The sequence below is a fragment of the Scomber japonicus genome, chromosome 3 (assembly GCF_027409825.1).
Source record: "Scomber japonicus isolate fScoJap1 chromosome 3, fScoJap1.pri, whole genome shotgun sequence".
Taxonomy (NCBI): domain Eukaryota; kingdom Metazoa; phylum Chordata; class Actinopteri; order Scombriformes; family Scombridae; genus Scomber; species Scomber japonicus.
Window position 1 is genome coordinate 28,292,971 of NC_070580.1, and position 18,366 is coordinate 28,311,336.

An 18,366-nucleotide genomic window follows, 5' to 3' on the forward strand; every position below is an offset into this window, starting at 1 on the left:
GGGTTAATACGTGGTGAGCTTGTATATAACTAGTTATTTCTAATTGTAATTAGCAAAGCAAAGTATTGCCTTTTTTATGAGAACATTTCAACAGCGCTGCCCCTCCACTTCTTGTTACACAGTAAAGCTCTTTAAAGCATACTGTCTGTTACATTACAGCAACTGTCTCTGGAGATCCCAAGTGTATCTATTAGAGATAGGAGGGTGTTCAGTCTCATAAATGTGTTGCACAGGAAAACCAGACATTGCAGTCTTTTGCATACACATAGCATACATGTGTAGTCATTACTGTCCACCTGTCTCCGGGCACAATGTGTGGAATTCCTCTTTCTTCTGTCTGTATGAGGTGACCAAGTGCACTGAGAAAGGTGTCAGGGAACAGCTCCAGACCTGATGACATATTCCCTATTCAGAGGGTTGTTAATTAAGTGACAGTCAGACAACAGAGATAATGACCTCCCAGTGGACGTCCTGCATGCCTAGGGAAGAATGTCTCAGAATGAAATGTCGCAATAGACACCAGGAGTTTGCTCACATTTCACTGTGTTTCAAAAAAGACCCATTAAGAATAAACAAAGAGTTTCTATTCATAGTCATGCCCTATCAGAGGAATAGTTCAAACATTTTGGGAAATATGCTCACCATCTTACTTGCTGAGATGAGAAGATCGATACCACTGTGATATTATACAGTATATAGACATATGTCTGCCAGCAGCAGTTAGCTTAGTTAAGCACAAAGACTGGAAAGAGGGGGCAACAGCAAGCCTCTATAGCTCACTAATTAACACATTTTATCTCACCTTTTCAATCTGCACCAAAAGTGTAAAAATGTTAGGTTGCTCTAATTTTACACCTGGTTCAAGTCTTTAAGAAATTAAAAATGGATTGAAATAGAAACATATCTGTAGAAAAACAATAAAAAAAATGTTCCTGAAATGCCTCATGTGCTGTAACTCTCCTCAAAAAAGCAAAAATAGTACATTTATCAAAATATGGAACTATTCCCCGAAGGCTTACTTTTCTTGGTTACAATAGAAATGGATTTTTGTCAACGCTACAGCCAAAATGCAATCCATTTATTGATAGATTTCTACCTAATTGATAACATTATTAACATCTTAAGCTTTTAATTGGCTGAGGCAAATTTCAACCTCTTCTATGTGAGGTCTGACTTAATGATTACTGATGCTGAAATTAGGTGAGGTAGAAAATGCTGAATCCCAAAAAAAAAAAAACCTCACTAAAATGAAATTGAACATCACTAATGTAGCTGATGGTAATCCTGTACTTCAGTTTAAAAGTGACAGTCTTACAGTCTTACATAATCATCTTCACAGGGAATGATTCTGCATTTTCTTGTAACATGTTAGATTCTGAAATTCACAGACCAAAGAGACAGATGCATTACATTTACTTGTGTGACAGCGAGAGTTGCGTCTTGAGCTTGAAGTGTTAATCTAATTTTTTGGCTTCTGAGTGAGGTGTTGGTCTAAGTGAGGATGTTAGCAGACTGTCGCTTTGCTATGGGTGCCGGGCACAGCCTCCATCGCTGCCGATATTTTTTCTAAGCCTCCGGTTTTTGAAAGGAGTGAGATTTTTTGGCATACTGCTGATGCAAGGTGAAATGGCAATGTAGTCCTGAATGATTCTCATGGGTTTCCTTGCTCTTTACCGACACATCCCCTTCAGCTTTCACTTCATGCAAAAATGACAAGGTAGCAGACATCAGAGGGGAGCAGAGGACCTTTATATGAGTTGAGTGTAAAGCAACAGCTCAAACTGAAGGGGATCCATCTGTTTGATTAGACTACTGTCTTGCAGATTGGACAAAGCCTGAGAAAGACAGCTTATGATGTAATGAAGGTTACGATGTTGTAACCTTAGCTCTATAAGCACAGTCGGAGCTACTTTCTGGTGGATTTTATGGTTAATACCCACCTCAAATCAAACGCGCATTCACCCATTGACATTTTTATGTATGTAGTCGACCAAAAAGGGTTAGGGTTACCTACCGATTACATGTATCTCACTTACTATAAGAAGTAGCATCTCGGTGTAGCATCAGTAGAGGGCTCCACCTGTGTCAATAGAACAAGGGTTACAATATTGCTCCACCTGCTACTAGAGGAGAGCATTACATATAAAGTCCAGTAGAGGGTGGAGCCTGTGTGAGATAGAACTGTCAGGAAATAAATGATGGGCATTATTTTGACTGAAGTATAGTGGAATCAAATGCAAAATGACGACGTCTGTGATAGTAAAAATAGAAAAAATAAGAGTAACTTTAAAGGAAGGAACTGTCTGGACCAAATTTTCTCTCAACTCAGTTATGAAAAGACAGTTGCTATACTGTATGTTCATCTTCCTGGCTGGCTTTGGAGAAATGCACTACAAGTGAGTGGATTGCCAAAGGGACACAATAGAGTCCATTGAGCCCCCATCACAGAGAAATGAGGCCTGCTACAATAGCAGTGTTATCTGTAGGGAGGAGGAATGAGGAACTTCTCTGATGTGACAGCCTCACTAACAGTCTCTGACAGGACCTAGGAAGCCACAAAGACCGCACTGTAGCACTGTACTTGTACCGCAACAAACAGATCAGAGCAGTGTGTGTCTGTGTGCATCCTTTTTTTTCCCTTCTTTTATTTATCCGGTGAAGTGTGAATGAGCATGCTTGCACTACTGTCTTACAGTCGCATTCACACCTGGTAGCTTGACTGTAAAGCCACAAACACTGACTGCAGAGGACTGTTCGCCACTGACCGATGAGGCATGATGTTGCGTGAGTGTGTGAGGAGAAAAACAGATACAAAAAGCTACTGTGAGAATATTCCACTCTTTCATCATGAAAGAGAGAGTTTCATCATCATCACAAATGCAAAGTTTTTAACCCACAGTTAAGGGTTCAACATGTAGAGCAATATTTGACAGGATTGGCTTGTGCTCAGAGACAGTTTGAGAACACGAAAAGATCAAATACGTGTCAAGTTAAATTTATTTGTGAAGCCCCGAAATCACACACAAAGTCTCGAAGAGCTTTGCATGCCCACAACATCAATGATTCTCGACCAAGAGAGGCCAAGCTCTCAATGAAGATACATCTTAAAGAATACAAAAATGGAAAACATCTCAGGAAGGAAGTTCAAAATGAATAAAATAGGTCATCAGGAAAAAGGCATCTAAATTAGGTTTTAAAGGGTTAGGGTTAGTTTTAAAGAACATCCAGCATGGCAGGTGTTAATTTCTGACCCAGACTTACCCTCCTCCTCTCGCTCGGTTTGTGGTTTGGGATTTGCCAGTCCTGATTTGTGTACCTCTAATTTGAGGCTGAAATATCTGCATTCATGCGCGAAGTCAAACAAAGGCAGCAAAAAGGCCACACTCACCCATGTTTTCACTGGTCTTATCTGACAGAAAGCCTTGATGTTGTTGTGGCTGCAATAGGCTGTTGTCAACAGAAAATAATGTTGTACAAAACGACCTGAACATCACTGGAAAACTATTTCACATTTGTAGAGGGGGGTACTACGTAGTCCTATGTAATCTCTACAGCAACAAGTTGGTATTGTTACACATATTGTCTTTATTTATTGTGGGTTTAATGTCCAAAAAAGTGCATGTTGCTTTATGATAAGGTTATTTTACCAATCTGAGGCTTTGTTGTTAAATCCCTCTATGGTCAGTACATGACTGGCCTTCAAGAAGCATATGGACAACATGTAGTTGAAACGGCCTTGTTTCCCTATAAATTCCTGTGTGTACAAGCTGAATTTGAACAAAAAAGATATTCTGGGACAGTTTTGAGATTGGAGTTGCCAGATTGGGCCATGGTTCCCCAGTCTCAGTCTGTTTGTGTGCTAGACCAGCTGTGATGCAGTCCTCTTTGGAGAGCTAGACGGAGCATGTGCAACCTTTATTCCAAAAAGGCAAGCCCGTCGGGATGACAGCTCCTAAAACAGTGTCAGATGGCAGCGAGGCCTGTGGACGTGAGGGGCATTTTCATGTGAGTCAACAACGGCCTCCAAAGCTTGGAGCGTGAGTACGTTTAAAACATAAAATAATAGGATCACTGTCCTGTCACAATAACAGCCTGTGTTGGTTTCTGTAGCAAGAGGAAAAGGAAAAGAGGATTTGAGGGTTGAGAAAGCTTGCTGAAATATTCCCAGTGCTCATCATTATTCTATCACCCTTCCATAGTCAAGCACATCACCCCTCTCTATTAGCACATACAGTACATCTACAGTAGCGAGATTTCATCTTTAGTCCTGCTGATTGGTATTCATAGCTATGCAGAAAAGAGTCATGCTGAGCAGAGTTTGGTCTGTGTGTGCAACAGAGAGGTAGAGAGAGATAGACACAGAATAGGGAAGAGAAACGGGAAAAGAGTGATTATTTCTCTGAAGCAAACTGTTTCAAAGCCTTCTCTCCCCCTTCTGTCAAGAGATGAGGCTCACGCTGAAGCTGAGGGCAGGCAGACACCGAAGATCTCTTCCTGTTTTCCAAACTCCTCATCATGTTCTTTTAGAGAAAAACTTTTTTCCCTGCTTGTGTGTGACGAGTCTGAAGTCTTCCGCTGCCTCAAACTTTGCATGAACTTCCTTTGTTTTTACAAAGACTTCTGGGAGTTGAGAGCAAAGGCGAAATCTTTTCAGATTTTCTGTGAATCTCTGGCGCCGCACTTTTGAGGTTGTGGCATTGCCGCATCTTTGGTGAAAAGTTTTTGAGGCTTGTGTGAGGTTGTTGAAACCTTAAAGACAGCCGAGCGTGTAGATGGCATCCATCATCTGTCACTTAGCAGTTTGGATATCAGATTTGTTTCGATAGATGAATGGAAGCAGTGATGACAATGGATTCAGTTCAGTCCAGTTTGTTCGTGGCATTTTTTAACAAGCAGTCTTCACTCAGCATGGAAAATTTTATCAGAAAAGCATTCTTGTACAGGATTGTACTGAATTTTTAGGTGTTTTTAGGCCAAACATCCCAGTTTGACCTCTCTTGTACCCTAAATCTCCATTTACCCTTAATGACTGAAGTGGATTTAACAGAAGAGATCAGAGTTTAAAAATCTGTTTAACCTTTGCCCTGCCCCCTCAGCTACAATCTCCTCTCAATGATCAAACTGGAATTAAAAGGTGAACCAACAAGGCTCTCAGCTGGAAAGAACAGGTGGTCATATACTCTAGACCGCAAATAGGAATGTATGTAATATATTTATTTTGCAGCTATGAGGAATGTCAAAAATATATTCTGTTCAGGAGCTAAGAATAGGTAGCTTTTGTTTACTTCTTAATCAAAGGGCTTTGAGACTTCACCCAGTCAGGAGGATGCTTAAGAATAAACCACACAATCTGAAAAGAACAGACTTCTACCCGAAGCAATACAGTCTAAATAAAATGGTCACGGTTTTAATACAGAGCTATTAAAATTAACTGCTGACCAGTATGTCAAATGACCAACATTAATTAGTAATTTGCCTTTTACATCCTTTGTATGTGATGTTGTGGTCTGTATTCTATAGTACGTCTTGAATAATGGTGTTTGTATATCCATAAAATAAATAAAACAGTATGGTACTTCAAAATAATATAAAATGTCCTGTTGAATCCTGCAGAAAGGAATCCATGATATGATGATAACAACTCAGTGTCAGTTAAAAATATCATCAAATTTAACATCAATTCAGTTTTTTAAAGCATAACCATTTTGTCAAGTCTAAAAACAGTTTAATCTAGTTCTGCGGTATTGATCGCTTTGTGTGGGTACATGTCACTTGGATTGATTTCCTTTTGTACATTAAACCCTTAAGAGAGAGCACCACCATGTTTTTATTGACCCTTCCTCCCTCTGCTTCTGTTGTTGCAGGTAAAGTATTGAACACGGACCTGCGCCACTACCTCAGTCTGCAGTTTCAGAAGGGCTCGCTGGACCACAAGCTCCAACAGATCATACGGGACAACCTCTACCTACGCACAATCCCCTGTAAGTACACCGTGCAGGATGACATACGTAACTCTCATTCACAGCACTCAAAAGCACCTGTGATCATAAAGTGAACAAGGAATGTACAGTATAACCTACTTTTCACTGCATATATGCTTTTATCTGAAGCATGTTACGGGAACAATGAGCATGTTTGTGTGTGTGTGTGTGTGTGCGTCACCCAGCTAAAACCCACTAGAAGCTCTAATGTGATACCTCTTATACACAGGACTGTATAAGCACTCACTAGCACAAACACACATGCTGCATTCAAGCATTGTCATCCTCTCACAGCTATCTGTCACACACACACACACACGCACGCACACACACACACACATACACTTTAATGTAACCATGGCAACCTCACCAAGGACATCTCTCTAATCCCCATGCAACTTATTTACTTCTGCACCGTATCATCACAGTGATCAAAGTCATATTCTTTCCATAAATAACCCCGCATTCTCCCTCTGCTGCTCTGCTTTCCCTTGCTGACATTCTGCTCAGCGGGGTCGTCACCAACTGTTATTCTTTGCTGAAATCAGTAATGGAGTGGTAAATAAAAAGGTTGGTACTGTGGGCTGGTAACATGCACTGCAATAAACAGCAGCCGCGTACATTTTGAGACTAATAGCAATAGCATACATAATGGGAATACATATTGATTGCCACATTTTTTTCAGATACTAATATTGCAAAAGAGCTGTTGATTTCATGGGCTTTAATTGCTGCTTAAAATAGCACCATGTATCATTACATAAAGTAGAAATGTTTCATGAATCACTGGTTTTTCGTGTGTCAAAACGGTGTATGTGCAAAATGTCACTTACCAAGAGCACAAGAAATAAAAACAGATGGCCCTGCATTTTCTTTTTCTTTTTTCTTGAGATTATTAAAAGGGTTTCATAAGCTTGAATGTTGTAATCCTTTAAGTGAAAGCCTTGAAAATTACCAAAATTAGAGCGACAAGGCTGTTAGTGCAGTAAAGGTGCAAATTAATATCCTGATTATGGTTTGTGTGGGTTGCAGTAATGTAGGTTATTTACCACAATGGTGCAAATGCCTTCAAATTTAGAAATACAGATTTATTTTCATGAAAAGGCTTTCATTCATATAAAATACATCTGTCTGCAGCTACTATAATTTACACACTGAATTTATATACAAAGATGATTATTAACTTAAAACGAAAATTTGTATTTCCCTTATCATAAAAGAGGACCTAACTAAATATATGTGGTATCCTCTGTAGTGGTACTGTTTGATGTTTGAAAAGATGAAAAGTCTTGTATTTTTCCATCACTAGATGATGTGTGGAATTGAAATTGTAGGAACAGAAGATGTGACTGTGACACAGCATCCGTAATTCTGAAACTGCGATGATGTTCACGCAGATATATTGGCCTAAATATTTACTACGTCTTGTTGAAGACTGACTCTGCTCAGAGGAGCACTATAATTGAGTGTAGTCAAGGTTTTAGTCACATGCAGAGCGACTGCTCCTGAGGCGATGACAGACTCTTAGGCACAGCACTGTCACAAACAAGCAGCATCTCTGCTCTCTACCCCCAAGGGACTGGAAGTTGCTCTGTCTTGTTTAGAGAGGACTTGCATGCACAAGTGTGAAATTTTTCAGGAAGTAAGCTGCTTACCTTTCATGTATATTTAATTTCTTGGTTTTCAAATTTTCGTCTTGGAGGGGGAGAAATGTCATTCCCACCACTACATCTTCTTTTTTCTGCTTATTCCCTTCTTTCTTTGTTTCATTGTCTGTTTCTGTCATCTTAAGTTTTCATCCTTTCACTCACTCTCCCCCGTCTTTCATATACCTTTCAGTCTAGTGTTTCCTGGGCAGTTATGTTTAACTTGAACTGTAACTGGATTCAGCTCAGTTGCACTGGGAGTATCTTAAGTTAGTTACAGTGGAAGGACAGAAAATGATAGATGATGATACACAGTTGTTTCACTGCAACCTGTCATTCTCCTGGACTCTTTCCTCCACAGACACACACAAACATGCACATTTGCACCGCTCTCTGTCACCCATACTTACCTGTACATACACACTGATTTTAAATACCACAGCAAACATTGGTTTCTATTTTTGCATGTACAATAGTGGCGGTCATTGAGGTTTTACAGCCCATGGCCACCATTCATCATCAGCAACCAGTGGGCTCGCTGTACGAGTCTGACTCTCTAATCCCCTGCTTGAATTACTGTCTTAATGAGCAAGAGACCAGGACTTGCACAGTGACGGTACCTCCATCATTCACTTGCTTGCTTTCAGTCTCTCATCCCTCACCCTCTCTGTTTCACTTTCATTCTTTCTCTGTTTCAATTACCCTTGCCTGCCTTTTTTTTAACATGGTTCACTTGATTTTCCTTTCTTTTTGTAACTTTCTCCATATTTACAAGTGGGTTTTATTTACATAATCAAAATAAACATGCAAAAACATTTTACCAGTATGATAGCCACTAAACAAAACAAACAAATATGCAATTCTGTTGTTTTAAAGTAAAAAAATATTGAATACCATTTACATTATAAGGTAAAAAGGTTGAAGAATGTCTATAGACTTCACCTGATTCAAAGCAAATGTTGACTCTAGACTAAGCCCTACAGTACCATCAGCATGTACACATAAGTCATCTAAACTTGAGCTCCATTTGGTGGCATTAATTCACTGTGTAGATGCTTTTCTCCAGAATTGGTACAAAAACCCAAAAGAATGCAATCTACATGAATTTCCATTTTGTATATGAACAGAAATTTACTGTGTGTTCTACATTTACAACTTCTGCACATCACTGGCCAAAATGACATTAAACGCAGTGGCCCACAATGCAATGCAGCCACAAACAAGCTGCTTGATGCTCTCACTACACTTATTTTGTTTTAGAAGCTTTATCCTCTGAACTTGCTGCAAAGGTTTGAATCTTTCATCTACTCTTGGCGTTGTTCACTGAAACCGGAGAGGTCATTTTATCATTGTGGGAAATCAATTCTTGGAGTAGAAGTATCGAAGGCAGGTTGTGAGAGAAGTGGTTGTGCTACAAAATTACAAATGACCACATAAAACAATTTCTTGAATGTGTTGAATGTTCAAGAAGTGTATTTATCATTATAAGATGAAAATAAATAAGTATACTTGAAGGTGGATTTATACCCGAAATGTGTGTTACAATCATGCAGACAGCAAGAGGATTAGCCGAGGCTTTTTGTGTCACTGTGCCAATGGTCCACTTTACTTAACTAACAATCATGCTGCTGGACTCTTATACGGCTGTAGCTGATCTGTGCTGTCCTGTTTGTGTGGTGCACCAATACCACAGGGTCATTTCTGCAGAGCCATAATGAAAGTATTTGTTTCTACTTTTAGGCCAGTTATGAAACCCCAAACAGGAAACTTCAAATTAAAATGAAAGAAGGAAAGGCAGTGAGAGTGGTCTGTAAAAGAGGGATAGGGGAAAAAGTGAGGAGCGGAGAGACAAAGAGAGCAAGGTCTGTCACTGTCTATATGGTAAATCTCTGAGTCTCCTTCACTGGGTCTTGGGAAGGGCTCCATCTCATTCGTTCTTCTTACAAAAAAACGCTGGAGGAGGCTCTCAAGAGTTCTGGAGAGGACAAAAGGAGGAGGATTTTTCTATGAGGACGGAGAGCTCAGGGTCACATGCAGTCCCTCGACTCCCAGCGGAAATCAGAGATGAGCTGAAAGAGTTTGATCTTGCACAAACTCTCATTTACACTCATGCACACGCACTGTAATGGCGTAGGTACACATGCACAGCAATGCTGGGACAAACTTAAACATATCAGGGACACAGACAAGCTACTCTGTGACCTCTCCGCCTACTTAGACAGATTCTGCAACTATTTCAAGATCTGATTCATGTTTCCTTATGTTCATTCTCCTTCCTCTCCTCCTCAGCTGAATGTTATTGTATTTTTTTGATACATGAGTTGTTTTGTATTCCTTTTAAATGTTAATATCTATGCCTTACTTTACAACATGACAACAGCGCAGTAAGTTGGGTGACAGAGCTTGCCTCAGAGTCTTTTCTTAAAAGCGAACACTTCACAAAAGGACCGAAAGACTTGAGCTTTGTAATGATCCTCTTTCCTCTCTCGTTCTGTGTCTTTCTCGCCATTTCAACAGCAAAGCCCAAAGCTATCTTTTTTGAAGTACCGACATAAAACTATGCACGAAATCACCATGTTAAATTTATGGCCTGCCATTTCTGACTGACTACCTCTGATGTTCCCGTTGTGACATCCTCTCACACCAGACGGTGACAAAGAAAGGTCTCAGCAGTAAACAGATGTGAGACCTTGCAAAACTAAAGTGACAATTTGTTTCAGTCCAGAATAGATAGACACAGACAGATACATGGCTATGCATGATATGCAAAAATGTGGGCACCGCTTGACAAATTACATATTGTGGTGATTTTGTTTTAATTGAAAAGATGTAAAAACAGCTGCTCTAGGTTATGGAATATGAAACACAGTATGTCCAGCAAGCATCAATGCATAGATGATTTTATGTCATAAACCAAGAAATAAAAACATAATTGTGGCATGTGCAAAAGTTTGGACACCCCCCTTTGGCAGATATCACAGCTTGCAAATGCTTTTTGTTGCAGCTAAAAGTCTTGTATTTGGGATTTTCTTCCATTCTTCTTTGTAAAAGTCTGGTGACTGTGAGGGCCATTCTAAAACCTTTAGCTTACGTATCTTGAGGTAGTCCATGGTGGATTTCGTGGTATGTTTAGGATCATTATCCTGTTGTAGAAGCCATCCTCTTTTCAGCTTCCACTTTTTTACAGACGGTGTGATGTTTGCTTCCAGATTTTGCTGGTATTTAGTGGAATCCATTCTTCCCACCACCCATGCAAGGTTTCCTGTGCCACTGGCTGTAACACATCCCCGAAGCATGATAAGTCCACCCCCATGCTATACAGTTGGCAAGGTGTTCTTTTCATGACATGTTGCTCCTTTTTTCTCCAAATATACCTTTGCTGATTGTGGCCAGTTCTATTTTAACTTCATCTGTCCACAGCATGTGTTTCCAAAACACATAAGACTTCTGTAGATATTATGTTGCGTACTTCTGACGTTGTATTTTATGATTAGGACGCAGGTATGGTATTCTTCTACTGACTCTTTCATGAAGGTCTTGTTTTTTTTATTAAAGCATTGCTGCACAGTGGATCGATGCACCGCCATCCTTGAGTCTGCTAAATCTTACTGCAGGTTTTTTGCAGTCAAATGGGGCTTTTGGTTTGCCTCTCTGACCAGTACACAAGCAGTTCTCTCCAAGAGTTTTCTTTGTCTTCCAGATCTCATCTTAACCTCCACAGTTGGCCTAAACGCCATTTCTTAATTACATTTCGCATTGTGGAAACTGCAAGCAAACAATACTTTGCTATCATCTTGTTGCCTTCACCTGCACTGTGGGCATCAATAACTTACATTGTCAAAGTTTTACCCAGCTGATTAGAGGAACCCATGGTTGTTAAAAGTTCGCACAAGCTTTGAAGAGTCAGAGTATTTCTAATGCTTTGTATTTGGCACTAGCTGTAATTTCCTAATGATAATTGATGATATGCCTTAGGCCTAACAGGCTGATTGATGGCTGAGATCTTTTTAAAGAGAATCTCAGACTTTCAAAACATTTAGGGAGCTCAAGCTTTTTCACCATAATGATTTTTATTTTTTTTATTCAATGTATGAAAAATAACTATGAATAATGTTTGCTAAAAATACTGTGTTTTTTCCATACCCTAGAGAGGTTGTGTTCATATATTTTCAATTAAAAAATCACCAAAATATGTTATTTATCAAAGGGTGCCCAAACTTTTGCTTACAACTGTAACTACTGTCCAAATACAACCTCAGCTTAATTAAACACTGTGTTTATCTTTTGTATGCTGGCAGAAAATCATCTGTTTTCTTAGATAAAGGTAATTCCACACTATTCTTTTGGCTGGCTTAATTACCTGCAGTGGATTGACTGCAAGTTTTTCAACATAAACAGCATTTTGTGTGGAAGACCAGCCCCAACAGTTTATTTGAAGGCATATCGAAAGTGTCTGTGCCTGTATTTAAAAGAGTACAATACGACAGGATGTTATAAAATTCTCCTTTAAAAGATGTGCTGATCTCACTCAACTGCACCCTCAAACATCAGTAGGCTCTCATAATATTCAGAGCTACTGATCCACAGTAGGAGGCTTATGGAATATATCGGCGTGACATGCTGGATGATGGCTCGAGGAGATACTTGGCAGGTACATAGCTATGGCTCAAGTAATTGGGTTACAGGGGACATTTCTGCAGAACCAAAGCCAACGCCAGAAGGAAGGCAGACAAGTTGGTAATGAGAGGAGGCAGAGGCTGGCATTCTCACACCTGATGCATAGAAAAAACTGGTAATGCAAGAGATGCATGGATTGGATTGAACAAAATGATGGACAGGAAGCAGCCCATTCAGTCAAACAATCTGAACTAATTTTATTCCAGATTTGATTAACAGGACTTCTGTGACGAATGTGAGGCTGTCTGCACTGGAATGATCCAAAGCCCTGTGGAAAGGGAGGAAATCTCTGTGTTTCAAAGGGTCAACCTCTGAAAGGCCCCTGGCCCAGATTGACTCAAGGGAAATGTTCTGGACAGTTTTGACACCAGCTAGCACACCCTATCCATGGTCTACGAATCACTAACTGAGAGCACACATTCACATTGAACTTTGTCTCATGGTATGAAAACCTCTGAGTAAAACAAAAGAACAAACTGACACAGGTCGACAACCAGGCCGGCAAGATCACTCGGGGGCAACTGCAGGATTTATTTTCTCAATCCACAACCAAAAAAGGCAATCCAGATTTACAATGACCCCATCCATCCTCTCCATTCATTCATGCCATCAGACCACAGATTGAATATCACAATGGTCAGGCAAAATGATTACAAGCAATCCTTTATTCTATCAGCTGTGCTCATCCTCAATAAGAGTCTATTTAAGTACATATCCCAAGCACCCACCCCACTCCCTCCCTTTTTTTAAGTCTTCCCCTCTGCAACCAACACCATCACATATTTTAATGTACATTTATTTATTCATAGTAGCAGTGTTGTGATGTTTATGATGGCCTTAAATGCCATTGGAAAAACAATCCACTCATCACTTTTATTACCACTTGCCCTTTAGTCACTTTAAGATTCCATAATATAATATTTATGATTATTGTGTTTTTGTTGCACATTGTTGTGTATGATGTACATGATCTTATATATCAGTGCCAAAGACTAATTTCCATTTTATGTCAAGTTAATAGACAATAAGGTAATCTGAGTCTGTATCTGAATGTTTTGATAACACAGACTGTGGCATCAAGGCGTGCACTAAAGAAGGAAGCTTCTCTGATGGCTTTTTCTTTTTGCTTTTACTCCTGCTTGTGATGCCGAGGAGCTGTCACAGTCTAATTAGTGAGAAAATATAAGAGTGGAAAAACAAAAGGGGATGGCAACATAAAGTTACTTAATAGGCCATTGGGCCACCACAATCTGCAGAATCCTTCTCTGCTAATTGGCACAGACTCTACAAGTGTCAAGACAACTACTGAGAAGATAGAACAACATATTTTAATGACATTGTATCATAGCTGTACCAGCATATGCTATTTAAGGTGTAGATTCAATGCAACATTGCCATCAAAAAGATCATAAGATGTCCTTGATTTATAGTAATCAATTCACAACACTACTGCTGTTTGTTCCTTTAATTTCTTCCTCTTGCTGTTAAATGCCGGTACAATGAGGGGTCAACAAGTATTTAGTCATTTAACTCTGATCCTGATACATAGTTTGTTACTGACTTACTCACAGCAATTCATTCCTGGCTTCAGTTGATAATCTTTTCAGTGTTGTGTTTGCATCTCCTGCCAGTGCCGGTGCAGGGCTCCTCAGGGTGTTTAGATTTTCTCATTGATTTTGACATTGACGTCAGGTTCATTTGAAATTGCCTGTTTTTCTCTATGTGAATGATTGTTTATGTTAGCCCCTGCAATCGACTGGTAGCCTGTCGAGTTGTTTCCCAGCCTTCCTCATACACATGCCCAATCGTCCTCCCCATGACCCTGAAAATGATTCACCAAGTGGATGAATACATTTGTGACAGTAATTTTTTGTGACAGAGATTTCCAAGGAATGTGACACTGATGATTGGTCAATTCTTTGTATCTTGTTCTGCCTCCCATGAAATAAATAAGTGTTGACCTGCCTCCTGCTCAGCTCTGGTTATTTCTATGGAGTTTACATGTATGGTGACACACTACCTTATTAGCTTTGAGAGCAACAGTGGCACAGTCCTAATTATTTATTCATGGAATATGGTTTACATAATCCTCATGCTAATGTAATCATTTGGTATACATTTGTGCTTTGTGGGTTTCCATCCTGGAAGAAAGAAAACTCCCATCAGTATTTAAATAGACTGTGGCTTCACCACAGGAGCGAAGACTGCTCTCCTCTGTGTCATTTGCATTGATGCTGCCCTCTGTGGGACTGAGTGCATCTAAACCACACCAGGAGGCTACTCAACTCAGGCCTCTGTAATATTTCATATCCCTAATTTACTCAGCTGTTTCTCTCATTTCAGCTGCAGCCAGTACATACATCAAGAACCACCCAATAATAACTTGTTAGCAGAAGCTGCAGTTACTCATAGAGGATTAAATGAATTATGCCTCTCAGTGCTCCACAGGCCTTTATCAATTATCCATCTTTCACAGGAGGGCACCAATTTGGGTTTTTGTTCCAAAACAAGATATCCATCCTTTTGAAAAATGTGCAGTCATACAGACAGAGACAACAAAAACATTTACAAACTAGATGATCTATGTTTTATGAGTCATGAATGGGACATGTCAGTGAAAGATTGTTCTTAAATATTAAATAAAACTCTTTACTTACAAATGTGATCTTTATGTATTTTGTAGCTATGCCATAAGACAGAAAAAACATGTCTGATAAATAATTAGAGCTAAATCATATTTTGCATATGGAACTCAAGCTTTTGTGTATTTTTTAGGTTATTTTAGTTGTTCAGTTTAGTTTAAAACCTGTCAGGTGAGAAAAATCTTCAAAGTCTTTGCACGTTCATAATGTCATTAACTTAGAAACAGCTTGTTTCCTTAGATCATCAAAAGTTAATATCTTGCAGATATCTCAACCCCACAAATATGTTCCCCTTATCAAAACCTTTCTGCACTTATGTGTCTTATCTAGAAAATGCAAGGACTTGTTTGTTCAAGTGGTTTTGTTTTCTATTTATTTTTCCAGGCACCACACGGCTTCCTCGAGAGGGGGAGGTTCCAGGCGTGGACTACAACTTCATCAGCGTCGGAGACTTTCGGATCCTGGAAGAGAGCGGACTTCTTCTGGAGAGTGGAACCTATGATGGTAGGTATAGTCACAGTGTCAAGTTAATGAGAAACCCCTGCATGCGTGCATCTGTATGCATTTAGTCACCTGACTCTGTGACAGCTGTCTGTAACAGATTGAACGTATGCTCGATATTCTCAGTCATTGTGACTCTCAGTCATACTTAGTGAAATGTGACAAACAGAATGTATTGATCAGTGATTTACATGATTTAAGACTTGTTGAAAGTGACAGTCAGATTAGCAGTGATACTCAGAGCCCTAAAGATGAACTCCACCATTCAGTTTCTTCACACTATGTGTAGAATGGGCCATTTATGGATGAAGTATTCAGACCTTAAGTTTAAATATAAATGCAAAATACTGTAGAAATCTGGACAAGGATATAACTTTTTTTGACAGCAGGGATTAAAATAAACCTTCCTTTTGCCAGACAGTTTTACCTGCCAGCTTTTTAAAACAACAAAGACTCAGCATATGAAGGCAAGTGTGGTAGGCAGATGCAAATATCTCATTCTGTTGCAGATACTCAAACACTCGGTGGGATAAACTGTGAATTACAGGACCATGGATACCATTACAGACACCAGCGCCAAATCGTTGGTATTGCTTTTGGGATTTTGGAGGGTTGAGTAACTTGAGGAAAAAAATTAACATTTTACGAATGCAAACAAATTACACTTTTTCCGCTCAATATCATTCAATTTGGCAATAAAATAGAAAGGCATTTACTTGTTTCCAATAGAAATAATATTCCTAGCAGTGTGTAAAATGCTTTGGAATAGCATTTAGAGAGATGCTAATAAATATATGAAATTAACAAACTTTTTTATGGTGAGAAGTCGACAGTTTCATACAGTACGGGTCAGCGAAACATCAGACAAAAACAGGATTGCTGTGCATTTCCAGCTGCTTAATGTAATGATCCTGTTGATTTATGTAATGGCCATCAGTTTGAATTACTACAGTATAACACCCATGTGTCACAGCTGCCAGTGCTGTGCAGAGGAAGATGTCAGACGTATGAATTATAGCTGTGGCGAGTTCAGAACTTTTTATTGTTGAATTTATGAGTAAAACATGGCACCATAGTTGCTAAATTATTCCAAAATTGTCCCAGATTATAAAAATAAACCAATTTAAGCTGCAGATTGTATTGTCAGTTTTCTCAACATTGCAATCTTTAGTTTTCAAAAGCAGTTAGTGGTGCACATCAAAGAATTTTAAGCTTGGGGATTGGATGTGTCTTGCTGAAATGTAGTCTAATTAGATATCCTTGTACCTTCAACTTTTTGTCAAAGAACCAGATATTTTCCAACTCAGTTTTTTGCCTTTTATACTTACTGTATGATTTAACTTTGAGAGGTGCATGCTTAGTTGCAAGCCATAGACGTTGCATGCCAACTGTGAGTTATGTGACATTGTCTTAGGGGAAACAAATTAAATTTTACTAAGGAACCAGAGATGACCAAAATCTCTTCCCACTTTACAACTCAGTCACTTTAAGTTGTTAATTACAGTGTATCAGGAAGGCAAAAATTAATAAAAGTAGTAACATGTGGAGCTGTAGAGCTCTTCAATGCATCAGCACGTTCTCTAAAATATAGATATACAATATAAACGTTCTACCAATTTCATCTGTGTAGTCGGGCTGTCTGCATGTGTTTGTTTTTCAATGTGTGTGTATGTTCATGCTTGTATTTACTGTACTAGATGCTTTTCTAAATACACATGTATGTCACACAAGCATCATTGCTTGTTTTGTCTATGCTTGAAATGTACTTCCCTCTGTGTGTTTACATGACCCCCTCTTTGTCCTGTCTTGCCAACATAAAGTTTATATTCACACTACATCGGTAAGCATGCAAGCAGCTGTAGCACCTGATGGTGACCTTATGTAAACCAGTGAACCTGCTGATTCCACCGGCTGGCTGCACAGTCACACATCAGGAGATTCCACTTGTGTTCTTACTCTCAAGTCATGCTTTATTCATGGGATAAACCAGACTCCTCCTTTTCCTCTCTCTCTCTGAGCTTTGGCTCATCAGCAGCATTCAAACTTGAACTTGAACTTTTAGAGCTATTTAATACTCACATCTGGAAAAACTGCTTTTAAATGCTCATCTAAAAGTGGAGACTGATATTTTACAAGTAGGCAAGCAGCCACGTTTATTTCAGTAAGAAGTTTACACAACGAGGGAAATTTCAGCTTTGCAAACAGCTTGAATGGCCAAGTATTTACCATTTCTAACACCTCACACTACAATGGAGCATAAGTACTTGCCCTGCATTCAGAGGTCTTGGAAAGTCAGACCGACGCAGTGTATTTGTGTCATGAAGGGATTGGAATGGAGGATTTCTCTCACATTGCGCAATGATTATGGCAATAACATGATAATCTTCCCGCTCTCTTTAAGCTCATTCTTTCTTTCTGCAAATCCTGGCTGCTGTGAAATGGGAGAGGATTTTTCTAAATATTTGAGGGGCAACCTCTGGTCGCGTGAATGGACCTTCTCTGCACCATTCTCTCATTCTCATTCAGCTACGTCTTACACTTCCTATATGATGGAGAATTAAAAGATAAAGTCAAATCCTCCACCAAGAGAGAAAGCGCCTTAAGGCTGAGAGCAGCTTCCTCTTGGTGTGCACAAGTGTGTTTCTTTTTATGTGTATTTGTCAAAGTTAGTGTGTGCACGTCCAGGGATGGTGGAGTGCATATTTCAACATGAAGTGTGATCTGGGCCTGTTGAGGCAGGTTCTTCCAACAGTCTCTGATCCTAGTGATATCTTACGCCTCATCCTTGTAGCACGGTGGCAGCAATGACATCAAACACACACACACACACACACACACACACACACACACACACACACACACACACATACACACACACAGGTACATACTCATATGAGTACACATCTCGCCCTTCCTTGT

General features: G+C 39.5%; 1 protein-coding gene across 1 annotated transcript in view; it reads left to right on the top strand.

Moving 5' to 3' along the window:
• LOC128354925 (membrane-associated guanylate kinase, WW and PDZ domain-containing protein 3) overlaps nt 1-18,366 on the top strand; it is a 123,328-nt gene that overhangs the window by 75,558 nt on the left and 29,404 nt on the right. The window contains 2 exon segments of the mRNA XM_053315037.1: nt 5,865-5,981; nt 15,331-15,450. Of these exon segments, the coding sequence (XP_053171012.1) occupies nt 5,865-5,981; nt 15,331-15,450 (237 nt within the window).